At 46.7% G+C, this 14,816-nt stretch overlaps 1 protein-coding gene and 1 pseudogene across 1 annotated transcript in view; one reads left to right on the top strand and one right to left on the bottom strand.

The window, feature by feature from the left end:
- Positions 1-932, bottom strand: part of LOC102474731 (ATP synthase-coupling factor 6, mitochondrial-like) — a 1,481-nt pseudogene extending 549 nt beyond the window's left edge.
- A 1,036-nt stretch (positions 933-1,968) lies between these two features.
- The window catches only part of CD160 (CD160 molecule), a 33,584-nt gene continuing 20,736 nt past the window's right edge, over positions 1,969-14,816 (top strand). Inside the window, exons 1-2 of the mRNA XM_006157143.3 lie at positions 1,969-2,199; positions 14,210-14,354. Coding sequence (XP_006157205.1) covers positions 14,282-14,354 — 73 coding nt within the window. The 5' untranslated portion in view covers positions 1,969-2,199; positions 14,210-14,281. The remainder of the gene's footprint in view (positions 2,200-14,209; positions 14,355-14,816) is intronic.

Below are 14,816 nucleotides of genomic sequence, written 5' to 3'. Positions count from 1 at the left end.
AATGCTCAGCAGCTAAAGAGGATGAGTCATCACACTCAAAAAAAAAAAAAAGCTAAATTTTAAATTCCTCATGGTCTGTAAGTGTTGCAGCCTTTCCCCGCTGAGCCATCCATCACCTGTGCCTACGTGCTTATCGCGTGGACCTTGACTGTTAGAAACCAGCATAACTTCTTACCCTACCCCAAATCAGGGCCCAAAATTTAAAATCTAAACTGCTCTGAGTCGGCCTGTGATAAACCTGAGTTCTCCTCTCTGAGTAGCCTTGCTTAGTTTCTTAACAGTCTGTTTCTACAACACAATGACCATCTCCCGCAGAGTGCTTTCTCACTTTCTCTCTCTCCAGCAAGTGCAGCTGCCTTCTAGCGATTTTTTTTTTTTTAAAAAAAGAGCACTGTGGTCCTAGCTACTCAGGAGATTGGGGTTTGCACTACAGAGAGATGCTGTCTAAAAAAAGAAAAACAAAAAAAAAGCCATGTTTGCAACTGTTTGCAGGAGAGACAGACACTGCAAGGCTGGTGAGAAGGAAGCCCACTGTGATTCAGTTGCAAGCCCTGAGGTCTCTGCAGAGCTGTGAAGTTCCGCAAGTAACTCCGAGTGCTCATGTGACCCCCTCCAGCCCTCGTTATCTTTTTAAATAATTATTTATTTATTCATTTATTATTATTATTATTATTATTTTAGTTTGACCAGAGAGAGACAGAGGGTGAGACTGAGAGAGAGAGGAAGTGAGAAAGCAAGCCACCAGATTCAGGACTTGAACCCTGGTCGGCCATATGGGAGTGTCCAGCACCCTAACCACCAGGCCACTCGCTGGTCCCATCTTTAACGTCTCTTCCTACACATGAACATCATCGCCTTCTAGACCTTGAGTGATGAGAAAGAGCCAGACACCCTCACAGCCTACCTTCCAGACGGCCCACAGAGGCAAGCATGGACAAGTCTCCAGTTTAGGGAACAGAGAGGTCGTATTTCGGCCATGAGCACAGAGACAGCAAAAAAGGACACTGGGAGACCGGGCACCAGGCCCAGGAGAGAAGTTTATATCTGCAGGGCCAGGTGTCCTGGGGGCTGTGTAACTACTCCTATGACCAGGATGGTGGTGAGAGATACAGAGATGGGGTGAGAGACACCCCTCCTCAACATGGGTTCCCACCTCCCAAGCCCCCAGAATCAACTCCTTCCATGGCAAAAGCTGAACAGTTCAATGGAATGAGGAGATTTTTCTGACGCCTGTGTCATCGGACGACACTTCACTGTTGCCATCTTGGGGGCCTCAAATGCCTTTACTTTAACGTCACTGTTTCTAGGACCCCAGAGTACCATAATAACAGGACTAGCAAGGGGGAGAATGAATCTAGATTAGTCATGAAAATTTCCCCTGACCCCACATCTCCTAACACCCCCTCAAACTCCTGGGTGACCTGGCATGGGCTGGTGTTTGCTCCAGAACCACAGGGCTTCCTGTGATGCTGGGTCCCCTCTGCACAGGGCCTGCCCCAGCCTGGCAGGACTTAGAACCCAAAGCTCATAATTCCGACACTCTTGCCATCCAAGTGCACAACCCCAGATTTAGAAATAACCATCCACTCTCCCCAGCCTTCGGTGACCACTGAAGCATGGAACAGTCTCCTCTTAACCCAGTTTAGGCTGCCCAACTCCTGTCTCCCCTCCTTCTCAGCTTCCTTCACAGCTCGGGGCTGTTCCCTTCAGCCTGGGCACCCTGTTCCCCACCCTACTCTTACCAGCACCTACTCCGGCCCCTTCTTTTTACTTGGAAGTACGCTCTGTCCTGTACCCTCTAGTTTACCCCCTGTGAGTCCTGTCCTTACTGTGAATTAGCGAGGGAGGGAAAAATCTTTGTCCCCCAAGATTAAAAAAAAAAAAATTCAAGGGGCGTTTTTTTTCAGCCCTCTCAGCTCCTTAATCTGCATAGTTCTAATACAAAGTTGGAAGAGGTGGAGAGAAAGGAGGAAAAAAAGGCCACAGTGGGGGTGGAGGAAAACGAGGAAGGAAGACCACTGACTGCTAAAAATCCATTCAGTGGTTTTCAGAGGCAAGGTGTCACAGTCATGGGGACATGAGTGAAAACGGAAGTGGGGAGGTGAGGTTCGACAAGACCAAAGGAGTGCATATGAGCCTGGAGAGCTCATTCGACGTGGGACCCCCCACCTGAGAGCAAGAAAGAGCTTGTGTCCTGAGGTAAGGAGGCCTTTGGGGGACCCTGGGTCCCCAAGGAGGGCTGGGACAGTTGACAGAACTGCTCAGGTGAGGACCAACTTCCAGTGAGGTCTCTGAGAAACTTGTTTCCTGAAGGGACATGTCCTCCACCCTCAAGGATTAGAGAAGAGTAGGGTTACTCTGGCAGACCCAGGAGGGACACGCTGGCCCCTCTTCCATGAGCTTCAAGAGGCCTGGCTCCATTCTGACAGTCTCAAAGAGCCAAGAGCCCCCACATTCATGGGGGGACTACAGCTGAACACCTGAAGGGATTTTACCTGCCAAAGCTCAAATCTCTTCTGCTGGCTACTATTTTTATTTTTACAGAATTATTTATTTTATTTATTATTATTCAATTTGATCAGAGCGAGAAAGCAAGGTGCCAGGTCTGGGACTTGAATCGCTGGGTACCCATAGGGAGCCCAGCACCTTAATCACCTTGCCACCTGCCGGGCCCCCTCCAGACTAGTTTGGCGCCTGGTGCAGAAGGGGGCAATGAATGACAGAGGGCCATCTTTAGAAATAAAAGGGATACAAGGCATGCGGAGGAAAGTTACCAAGGTTTGGATCAGCCTCTGCTGGGGCTCTCAAGGTGTGGGCGGCAGAGAGACTGGAGCCTCTTTCTACAGTCCTGTCCCCACGCCAGTGTCAATCCACACTTCCCAGAACACCCTGGGCAACGTTTTGTGGCATTTAATTGTCACAACATCCCTATAAGGGAGCTTTAAACACAGGAGGAATGTGAGGCTGAGCAAGGCTAAGAAACGCACAGGCGACCGCGCGAGCTTGGTCCAGGACCACCCGCCACCGCCAGCGTCCTCCCGCTCCGAGGTGGGGAGAGGAGGGCGTTTCCTGCTGTGCTGCTTTGTCTCCGCCGCCCCCCTGTCCCGAGTCCCTAAGCTCTGGGCGGCCAGCGCATCTCAGGAGTCTCAGGGAAAGACTCAAAGGCGAGGATGCCAACCTAATCTGCACCCCCATGCCCGTCGGCTCCAGGAGAGGAGATCCGGCCTGGCATGTGGTGGGCCCAGAAAGTTCCAGACTTCCACCCCCACCACCTCTCCGCGCTCTGGAGGGCAGCTGCAGCTCTAGTACAGGCTGCGTCCCAGTCTTCCACGCCTCCCCACCACCATTTCCACTAGTTTCGGCTTTCCGCGGGTACCCCCAACCCTGCGCCCCTGGGGCCAAAGGTTAGCCTGAACTGCACGCACGGGTGGCGGGTCATCTCCGGCTTCAACTGGGACGCAGCGCCCTCTCGTGGTCAGAGTGCAGACCCGATGGTGCCTGCTCCGCGGTGACCTGTCTGCATCACACCAGCGTGCCCCCTCCTACCCCCGGGGCGCCAAGGTCACTTCTTCCAGAAGCATCCTTGCCCCAAGGCCCCCGTCGCCCCCAGCCCTGCTGACAGCCCCGCGGCAGACTTACACGATCTGCTCCAACCCGGCCCTAGGCACCGCCGAACCCCGCCACTCCGGCGGAGGGAGGCTGCATCCACGCCTCTGAGCCGGCAGCCTGGCTGCCTCGCTCTCTTCTTCAGAAGCGATCCCTACCCCGCCCCTCCCGTCCGGCTGCACCAGTCCCTGAGGAAGCACGCCTCCGAAAGGGACACGACCTTCTCACATCTCACAGCTGCTAGTGCAGAGCCAGGACTGGAAGCCAACTTTCCCTGGCCAACTCCTTGCCTTACCACAGCATCCTTAGGCACAGCTGTCAGTATCCTGGCAGCTCCCCAAAGCCTGCAAACGTCTGTCAAGGCCCAGCTCCACGGTCGTCTTGCAGCCTTTGCGGATCCCTCCTTCGGAATTCCTTCTTTCCTGTTCCTTGACCTGCTCATGACCTTACTGCTGTTCCTATCAATCGAGTTCTTGTCGTGTCGCAGTTGTTCTTAAATGGGTGTATTACTGTGAGTGAGGGACAAAGGGAACTTGAGAGAAAGACCCTCATAATCTGGGTTAGAAAACCTGGTTCCACCAGTTAGAAGGCGTTTTGTGTGGGTGTGGGTGTTTTACCATAGGGCACAGTGAGAAATCACTCCTCTTCCCAAGGGAAATGGCCACACTGCAACCTCCTTCTACATTCTCCTCTCAGATTTTGGGCACTCATGCAGACGTGACATGACTGGTGTGATTTTTCAAGCCACCAGGCCCAGGACTACTAACTGGGGGTCAACCACGTGGCAGTCCAGGACCTTAACTGCCAGACCACCTGCTAGCCCTGAAGCTGGGTTTTTGCCTTTTTTTTTTTTTATGGGAGTCATAAGGTCTCACCAAGCCTCGGTACACTTAATACAAGTGATAAATTTGAAAATATTAATAGCCTAGAGTTTTATAAAACTAAGTGCCATTATGTATGAGGGGACTTCAAATTTTTGTAGAAAAATTAAATTAAGTACAAAGATAGGGACCAGCAGTTGGCGTAATAGCCATGTCGCTGGACTCCCATGTAGTCGACCATGGTTTGAGTCTTGGACCCGGTAGCTTAAACTCTTGCCAGGCGCATGTGCATACGTGCCCAAGATCCTGAGAGGAGAATGAAGGAGGAGGGATTGAGGCATGGCCATCCCCCCTGCGCTTTCTGTCTCTCTGTCTCTCTCTGTCTTTCTGGCAAGTGCACATGACCTATAGCAAACACCTCTCCAAAAAAAAAAAGTACAAAGATAAGACTGGCAGGTGGCGTGGAGGTTGAGGCAGCTGGATCCTGCATGGGGGACTGCACAGTTTGAGTCCAGGATGCAGCAGCTTGAAAATCACACTGGGCACTTGTGTGTGCATGCCCCAAATCCCAAGAGAATAGAGGAGAAAAGATTGCAGTGTGGCCATCCCCCTAGAGGACGCTTTCTCACTTTCCTCTCTCCCTCTGGCAAGTGCACATGCCCTACAGCAAAGACTGAAAAGGATAAAAAACAAACAAACAAACAAACAAATCTTATTTTAGTGCAAAAACATTTCAAAGTCCATGCCTAGTTTTTTCATAATACTTATTTTCCATGGACTTTTTGAAGACCCCCTCATGCGTGGACATTGCACAGGACACTGCAAATTGCCTTCAGTCTGAAGAACCATAAGAATAATCATGGCTGGAGCCAGCACGTAGCATAGTAGTTAAGGTCCTGGACTCTCACAGGACTGACCATAGTTCAAGTTCCAGGCTCGGCAGGTTGAAAATCATCCCGGCTGCATGTGAATGAATGCCCGAAATCCTGAGAAGAGAATGGAGTAGAAGGGATTGCAGCATGGCTATCCCCCACCACAGGGGTGGGGGGTGGGGAGGGTGGTGCTTCCTCCCCCTCTCTCTCCCTCTCTCTCTGTCTCTCTCTCCCTCAAGTGCACGTGCCCTGTAGCAATTTTTTTTAAGGTATTGGGACCATGCTCTTGGGCTGCTGCTGGTATTTTTTTTTTTAGAATTGTGACAAATGTATAGATAAGGAGAGGGAAAGTTCACAATTGTCTTTTCTTGGATGTTCTTTCATGTTCCTTAATAGCACTTTATAGTCTTGTTTGTTTTTTTAATTTTGCAAGAGAGTACATGTGCTCACTGGAGACAGGGAACATGAGAAAGCCCTCCCCTCACAAGAGAGGATGGCTATGCCATAGTCTTTTCTCCATTTTTCTTTCAGGATTTTGGGCACACACACTCATACCTGGTAAGTTTTTTTAAGCTGGGACTTGAACTGCACAGTCAGCCATGTGGGATCCAGCCACCTTAACCCCACACCAAGGGCTGACCCAGCAATATATACATATATATTTAAAGAATTATTTTTTACTTAACTTTATTTGTATATTTATATGTATACGTTTATTTATTTTAATTCGACCAGAGTGGGACAGAGTGAGAGAAAGACAAAGTGAGAAAGCAAGCCGCCAGGTTCGGGACTCGAATCATGGTCGGCTATGTGGGAATCCAGTGCCCCAACCACCACGCTATCTGTCAGCCTGAAGCACTATATATTTTTATCCTATAGAAATCTTGTTACCTTTTTCCTGGGCATTTTTCGTTGTTGTTGCTATTATGAATAGGTTCCCCCCTTCTATTGTACTTTCTGACTAGCAATTCTATCTAGGAAAATAATTTTATATATTCATCTTCATAAATGAATACCTTATTAATCTTTATTTATACATTATTATTTAATATACATTGTAATTGTATAATATTCTATTTTATGGATATGCCATAATTTATTCAACTATTCTTTTTTTATTCCTTGGGGAAGTTTTTGCTATGGGGTGCATGTGCTCGCCAGAGAGACAGAGAGACAGAAAGCGAGAAATCACCCCCCCAGGGAGGATGGCCACACCGCAATCCCTTCTCCTCCATTCTCCTCTCAGGACCTTGGGCAAGCATGCACACGTGCCTGGTGTGAGTTTAAGCCACCGGGTTCTGGGACTCGAACTACGGTCGACTACATGAGAGTTCAGTGACATAGCCATTACGCCAACTGCTGGTCCCAATTTAACCAACTATTCTGTTACCAGTGGATCCTCACCTGTTTCTTTTTTCATTTATTATTATTATTAATAATTATATTGATGTAATCAATATTATCAATTATTATATTAATATAACCACCCTGTTAATTATTATTAATTATACTAGTATAATTAATATGTTAATAATAATTATTATTTGCTATACAGAGAGAGAGAGAGAGGGAACATGAGAGTGTAAGTTGCTAGGTCTGAGACTCAAACTGCAGTCAGCCATGTGGGATTCAGACACCTCAGGTGGCCCCATTTCTGATTTTTTCCCCCTGTTTCCAATTTTGGCACTATAAACAAAGCTACAGTGAATATTCTATCCCACCAGACTTTTATTTCTGTGAAATAGAGGCAAGGATACAAGCTATGTACATCTTAAATATTTATAGCATATATTTATTTCCCCAAAGCTCCATAAAATGTATATTTCTGGGGCCAGGTGATAAGGGGACTGAACTCAAATGGGAAGATCCTGGGTTCAAGTCTCAGGACCTCCCTGAACACGCCCAGCGTGTGTTCTTGTGCTCCAGGCTAGCTGCAACTGGTTAGACTGCAGGATGGGTGCTCTGCTGTGAGTGCCTTTCTCTCCCTCTCTCTTTCATGGAAGAAATTAACAAATTAATTTTTTTTTAGAAGTTTTTACTATATGGGAACCAGCAGTTAGCGTAATGGCTATGTCACTGGACTCCCACGTAGTCGACCGCAGTTCGCGTCCCGGACTCGGTGGCTTAAAACTCACGCCGGGCGCGTGTGCGTGCGTGCCCAAGATCCCGAGAGGAGAATGGGGGAGAAGGGATTGTGGCGTGACCATCTCCCCTGGGGGGTGATTTCTCGTTTTCTATCTCTATGTCTCTCTCTGTGTGTCTGGCGAGCGCACACGCCTTATAGCGAAAACCTCACAAAAAAAAGAAAAAAAAAAGTTTTTACTATAGGGCACATGCGCTCGCCAGAAAGACAAAGAGAGACAGAGAGACAGAAAGAGAGAAACCACCCCCCAGGGGGGATGGCCATGCCGCAATCCCTTTTCCTCCATTCTTCTCTCAGGATCTTGGGCACACACACACATGCGCCCGTCGTGAGTTTAGGCAACCAGGTCTGGGACTCAAACTGCTGTTGACTACATAGGAGTCCAGTGATGTAGCCATTAGGCCATCTACTGGTTCTCAGATTAAAATTTTAAAAAGACTTCTGCTATAGGGCATGTGAGCTTGCCGGAGAGTCAGAGAGACAGAAAGTGAGAAATCACCCCCAAGTAGGATGGCCACACCACAATCCCTTCTCCTCCAGTCTCCTCTCAGGAGCTTGGGCATGCACGCACATGTGCCGACAGTGTGAGTTTTAAGCCACTGGGTCTGGGACTCAAACCGCAGTCGACTACATGGGAGTCCAATGATGTAACCCTTATGCCATATGCTGGTCCCACAAATTATTTTTTATATGTATTATATATTTTTACTAGTGTGAAAGATGGTGCCTATTTCTCTTACCCGTATCAGAACTGAATTTATCACTATTTTAAATTTTGTTCACCTAATAGTAATTCTGAAATCCTGAAATCTGAATTGATTAAAATTTATACTTCCCTAAACATTTGTAAGACGGAACAACTTTTCATTGCTTTTGCTGTAGGACACATATATTTGCTGGAGAGAGACAGAGAAACAGAGAGAAGGAAAGTGAGAAATCACCCGCAGAGGGATGGCTACAGCACAGTCCCTTCTCCTCCGTTCTCCTCCCGGGATTCTGGACACACACGCACATGTGCTTGGTGTGATTTTCAAGCTGCCAGGTCTGAGACTCAAACAGTAGTCAACCATGTGGGAGTCCAGCGCCTTAACCACCACCTCACTTGCCTGGCGCCAAGTTATCATTCCGCCTGGTGTGAGTTTTAAGCCACCAGGTCTGGGACTCGAACCGCGGTCGATTACGTGGGAGTCCAGCAACATAGCCATTACGCTAACTGCTGGTCCCTCTATTTTTTTTTTTAAGAGTGATTTTTTGCTATTGGATATGTGCCCACTCCAGAGAGACAGAGAGAGACAGAAAGTGAGAAATTACTCTCTGAGGAAGATGGCCACACCACAATCCCTTCTCCATTTTCCTCTTGGAATTTTGGGCACACATGCACACGTACCTTGTGTGAATTTTAAGCTGCCAGGTCCAGGTCCAATCCCAGTCAACTACATGGAAGTCCACTGACATAACCATTATGGCATCTGCTGGTCCCGAATGATGAGAAATTGAACACTTTACATCACCTCCTGCCTTCCAGTATTTATTAATGATATTTTATATTTTAGTTCTTCTAGTGCTCATCTTCATAAATGTAGAATACACAAACCTTTATTATTTTAAATTTTTTAAAGAGGTTTTTGCCTCAGGATGTGTGCACTCAATGGAGAGAGACATAGAAAGACAGAGAGAGACAGTGAGAGGGAAAGTAGGAAATTACCCCCTAGATGGGATGTCCACACTTCAATCCCTTCTTCTCCATTCTCCCAAGATCTTGGGCATGCACACACGCACGCCCAATGTATTTCAAACCACTGGGTCCAGGACTCAAATGGTGGTCGGCCATGTGGGAGTCCAGAGACATAACCACTACATCAGCTGCTGGTCCCTATTTTGTGTGATTTTTAACAAATCACTTTTTACAGGATTTTCTTTATTCTTCTGTTTAGGTTTCTACCATAGGGCACGTGCACTTGTCAGAGAGAGAGAGAGAAAGTGGGAAATCACCCCCGTGGGGTAGCATAGATGGCCATGCAGAAGTCTCTTCTCCTCCACTCTCTTCCCAGGAGTTTGTGCACACACACACACAGGCATGTGATTTTCAAGCCACCAGAACCAGGACTTGAAACACGATCAGCCATGTAGGATCCAGCTTCCTTAACCTCTATGCCACCTGCTGGCCCCAGAATTTTTTTTTGCTCTCTTCTGAAAATCAGGGAAATCAGAATTAGACTTTTTTTTTCCAGAGGTTTTTTGCTATAGGGCGTATGCACTCGCCAGACAGACAGAGAGAGACAGAGAGATAGAAAGTGAGAAATCACCTCCCAGGGGGGATGGCCACACTGCAATCCCTTCTCCTCCATTCTCCTCTTGGGATCTTGGGCACGCACACATACGCACCTGGCGTGAGTTTTAAGCCACCAGGTCCGGGACACAAACTGCGGTCATGTGGGAGTCCAGAGACATAGCCATTACGCTAACTGCTGGTCCCCGGAATTAGACTTTTTTTAAAAAAAGAATTATTTTATTTAACTTTATTTATTATTATTATTATCATTATTATTTTCCAGTTTGATCAGAGAGAGACAGAGGAAGTGAGAAAGCAAGCCACCAGGTCTGAGACTTGAACCTTCGTTGGCCATGTGGGAGTCCAGCACCCCAAACCACCATGCCACTTGCTGGCCCCAAAATTGGACTTTTTTGTTCTGTTCTTTTGACTCTAATTCATCTATGTTTTGTAATATACTTTTTGCCAGGGACCAGCCTCGGCAGGGGTGGGTTGGCTCGACGGAGGCAACGCTGGAAAGAAAGGAAGACAAAGGCCTCGTGCTTTTTCATGCATGTCCTAAGTCAGACACTCCTCTAGGATCACTCTCTGAGGAGTGACAACTGCTAGGAATCACCGTGCCTTTTTATTGAAAATGGGATACATGCAAGTAAATGGGAGAGGGGCTACGTGTTCTAATGATCAATTCATAAAGTTTTAACAATTGAGATAAAAGATTCTATTCAGGTTTTAATTAACGGTGGATCTATTAATCATCGATACAATTGAACAATTGATTGATGTAAGCAAGCTTTTGGGAACTTCTGTTCTGGGAGTGTGGTTTCGGAGAACAGCTCCAGCAGGCAGTTAATTATCAGCCAGTACTTGGCGGCAGCCGTCTTGCGGTTACTGGTTGTGATTCAAACAAAGAAAATCTCAAGTACAGATATTAATTCTTATGGCTCTCAATAAAGAATGATGTTTATATAATTCTATAGAGATCTAAAATTTATTTAAAAGAATTTTAATATATTTACCTATCCTGAAAGGGTGAAGTTAGTGTTCACTTGATGAGGGCAGGAATACAACCCTTTCTACTGGTGGTGAAGTGACTAATGAGTTAATGGAAAACTTTGTGGCACACCTAGGCATTCTTATTGTGCTTGTGGCGCCACTGTCATGTACTTTGTTAGAACATTAGCTACAGTGAGGCAGGGGTGTCCTGGGTCAGTTTCTGCCTAAAAGGTAATTTTTAAGTTTATATAAATGTGTTTTGAAAGGCCTTCCAACGATCAAGAAGAACTTTAGCACACCCTTTATTGTGCCCAATGAAGTGTTGTAATTATCAGTAAGTGGTCAGGGTAAAGGGGAGCGGTCGGGGAATTTTGGGGAAATCTTGCTACAAATATGTATGGGAAAACTATGTAATTCTTTTATAGTAATATATCGGGGAGTCAGAGGGGGATCACTTCCCAGCAAGGCTATCACAGTCCCGGAGCGAATAGCAAGCGGCCTTGCCAACATGCTAAGTGACCCAAGCTTGTTCCAAGGTCTGGGGGCATACAGTAGCGGCCCTGCCAACTTACTGAACCGACCAGAAGCGATGCTCAAAGATCAAAGGGCTCAGATGGGTCCTGGAGCCCCACCGGGTCGGACTCCTCCACTTTTACATTTTTATATTGTCAAAGTTTATAAATTTATAGTTGTTCCATAACGCTAAGTAATCCCTGTAATGCCTATAGGGTTATTCTATTTCTTAAAAACTAGTAAGGAATATTTGGGGACCAGCAGTTAGCATAATGGCTATGTCACTGGACTCCCATGTAGTCGACTGCGGTTCACATCCTGGACCTGGTGGCTTAAACTCATGCCAGGCACGTGTGCATGCGTGCACAAGATCCCAAGAGGAGAATGGAGGAGAAGGGATTGCAGTGTGGCCATCCCCCCTGGGGGGTGATTTCTCATTTTCTGTCTCTCCGTCTGTCTCTGTCTGTCTGGCAAGCGCACACGCCCTATAGCAAAAACCTCTTAAAACAAAAAAAAACTAATAAGGAATATTAACAACTCATAATACTTTATAATTATGTAAATATTATTTACAATAACATCAAGCATGTGACTCCAAAAAATAAAAACTATAGGCCAGCAGGTGGCAAGGAGTTTAAGGCACTGAATTGCACATGGTCAACTACGCAGTTTGAGTTCTGATCTGGTGGTTTGAAACTCATGCCAAGCGCATGTGCATGCATGCCCAAGATCCCGAGAGGAGAATGGAGGAGAAGGGATTGCGGTGTGGTCTCTCTGGGGGATGACTTCTCTCTCTGTGTCTTTGTCTCTCTCTGGTGAGCTCACATGCCCTATAGCAAAATTAAAAACAAAACAAAGAGGATCATAATCCTATGGTATTAAACCTGTGCCTCTTAGAAGATAATTTTTAAAAAAACTTATATTTTTATAGATTTTTGCTATAGGGCACGTGCACTAGCCAAAGAGACAGAGAAAGATAGACAGAAAGTAAAAAAATCATCTCCCAGAGGTGATGGCCACACTGCAATCCCTTCTCCTCTATTATCCTCTCGGGATTTTGGGCATGCACGCACATGTGCCTGGCATGCGTTTTTTTTTTTTTTTTTTTTTTTTTTTTTTGAGAGGTTTTTCTTATAGGACGCGTACGCATGTGCTCACCAGACAGACAGAGACACAGAGACAGAAAGCGAGAAATTACCCCCCAGGGGAGATAGTCACGCCGAAATCCCTTCTCCTCCATTCTCCTCTCGGGATCTTGGGCACGCACGCACATGCACCCGGTGTGAGTTTTAAGCCACCGGTTCCGGGACGCGAACCGTGGTCGACTATGTGAGAGTCCAGCAACATAGCCATGACGCTAACTGCTGGTTCCTGCCCGGCACGAGTTTTAAGCTGCTAGGTCCAGGACTCGAACCACAGTTGACTACATGGGAGTCCAGGCACGTAACTGTTATGCTATCTGCTGCTCCCCCAAAACACTTATTTGTTTCTATATTTGTTGCGATTTTCAAGTCACCAGGTCCAGGACTTAAACCTTAGTCAGCCATATGGGAATCCAGTGCCTTAACCACCATACTACTTACTGGCCCCAGAAGAAAATATTAGAAAGCCAACATCGAATGGACTTTTTATTTCTTTCCACTCTCCAGATCATACTCAATGGCAGGGGTTTCTTGTAGCTTACTATGATAATGTTTTGTTCCCTTTTTTGGCTGAGCAATACCCCTTTGAGTACTTTTCTTTGTAAGTGGTGGGTGGGTGGTAAGCTTCCTCAGATCTGAATTCTCAATTTCATATGCATGGAATCAGAGTACGTGCACCAAGACCTAGAGCATAGGAGTGGTGGTTAAGGACACTGGACTCTCACCTGGCTGACTGCGGTTTGAGTCTGAAACTGGCAGCTTTCTCTCTCTCTCTCTCTCTGTCTCTCTCTGGTGAGTGCATGAAACTTAAAAACAACAATAGTGATGATAAATAAAATTAAATAAGTAGGGGTCAGTAGATGGTGTAATGGTTACATCACTGGACTCCCACATGGCCCAAACTCATGGTTCAGTCTTGAAACACATGCTGGGCACTTGTGCGTGTGTACCCAAGATCCCAGGAAGAGAATGGAAGAGAAGGGATTGTGGTGTGGCCATTCCCCCCGGGGGTGATTTCTCGCTTTCTGTCTCTCTGTCTCTCCAGCAAGCACATGCGCCCCATAGCAAAAGTCTCTCTTATAAAAAAAAAAAAAGTTGGGACCAGCAGAGGGCATAACGGTTGCATAACTGGACTCCCATGTAGTCGAGTGCAGTTCAACGCTGGCCCCGGCAGCTTTAAACTCACACCAGGTGTGTGTCCTACGTGCCCAAGATTCTGAGAGGAGAATGGAGGAGAAAGGATTGCAGCGTGGCCATCCCCCCTGGGGGGTGATTTCTCACTTTCTGTCTCTCTGTCTCTCTCTGTCTCTCTGGCAAGCACACATACCCTATAGCAAAAATCTCTCTTAAAAAATGGAAGAAAAAAGTTTATTTTTTAAAAATGCAAAGAATATAAAGATCCAATTTATAGAAAAAGCAATACTAATGACCAATAAATGTACAAACAAATTCTCAACTATACTAGTCATGAAAATCCCAAGAGGAGAATGGAGGAGGAGAAATTGCTGCATGGAGAAGGGATTGTGGCATGGCCATCCTCTGTGGGGGGTGATTTCTCACTTTCTGTCTCTCTGTCTTTCTGGCAAGTACACACGTCCTATAAAACCTCTTGGGGAAAAAAAAAGTCCTTAGCGTCTCCTTATCTCTCTCTCTCTCTTTCCACCACCTCTCTTCTCTCCAGTGCCCTCACTTGATTTGCTGCCTCACTTCCCAGAAAGCTAGACTCTCCTGCCTAAGCCCTACTGTGCCTCCATCATACTTGAGCCAACCGAAGCCAGTTCCTGGAGCAGGGAGATGGCCCGGGAGCCCTGAAAGGCTTTGCTTAGTGAGTCCCTCTGTGCTTTCAGGACAGTGAGACCAAGGACGCCAGCAGAATCAAAATTTGCTTCGAGTTCCTGGGGCTGTGGACAACGTGCAAGATGCTGACGGCAGCCGGCGGAGGCTGCTGTGCCCTGGCCGTCCTGCTGGTGATTGTGGACATCCACCCTGGTGGTGAGGACAGACCCCTCCCGTAGCCATCAGGGAGATAGCTGGGCTCAAGAGAAGGATGGCTCGCATGATTCTTTTCTGGTGGGGAAGAAAAGGGCAGAAAAAAGTTTTGTGGGACCAGCAGTTGGCATAATGGCTATGTCTCTGTCTTTCTGGCAAATGCACATGCCCTATAGCAAAAACCTCTCAAAAAGAAAAAAAGAAAAAAAAAAAAGAAAGAAAAAGGAAAAGGAAAGGTCTGGCTCTGCTGCATTGCTTAAGATGGGCTGAATCTCAAATGGAAACTGCGGTTCAAATTCCCACAGTGGTTATCAGGCATGTATGTGAGTGCCCAAGATCTAAGCACCCCTCTCTCACTCTCATATGTGCACACATGCTCTAACATGAATGAAAAGAAAAAATAATATTTTTTTGAGAGGATTTTTTTTTTTTTTTTTTTTTTTTCTTTGGGGCATTGGCGCGCAA

The sequence above is a fragment of the Tupaia chinensis genome, unplaced genomic scaffold (assembly GCF_000334495.1).
Source record: "Tupaia chinensis unplaced genomic scaffold, TupChi_1.0 Scaffold000529_1, whole genome shotgun sequence".
NCBI lineage: Eukaryota > Metazoa > Chordata > Mammalia > Scandentia > Tupaiidae > Tupaia > Tupaia belangeri.
Note: the sequence above shows the minus strand (reverse complement) of the source record. Positions and strands in the feature narration are given on the sequence as shown.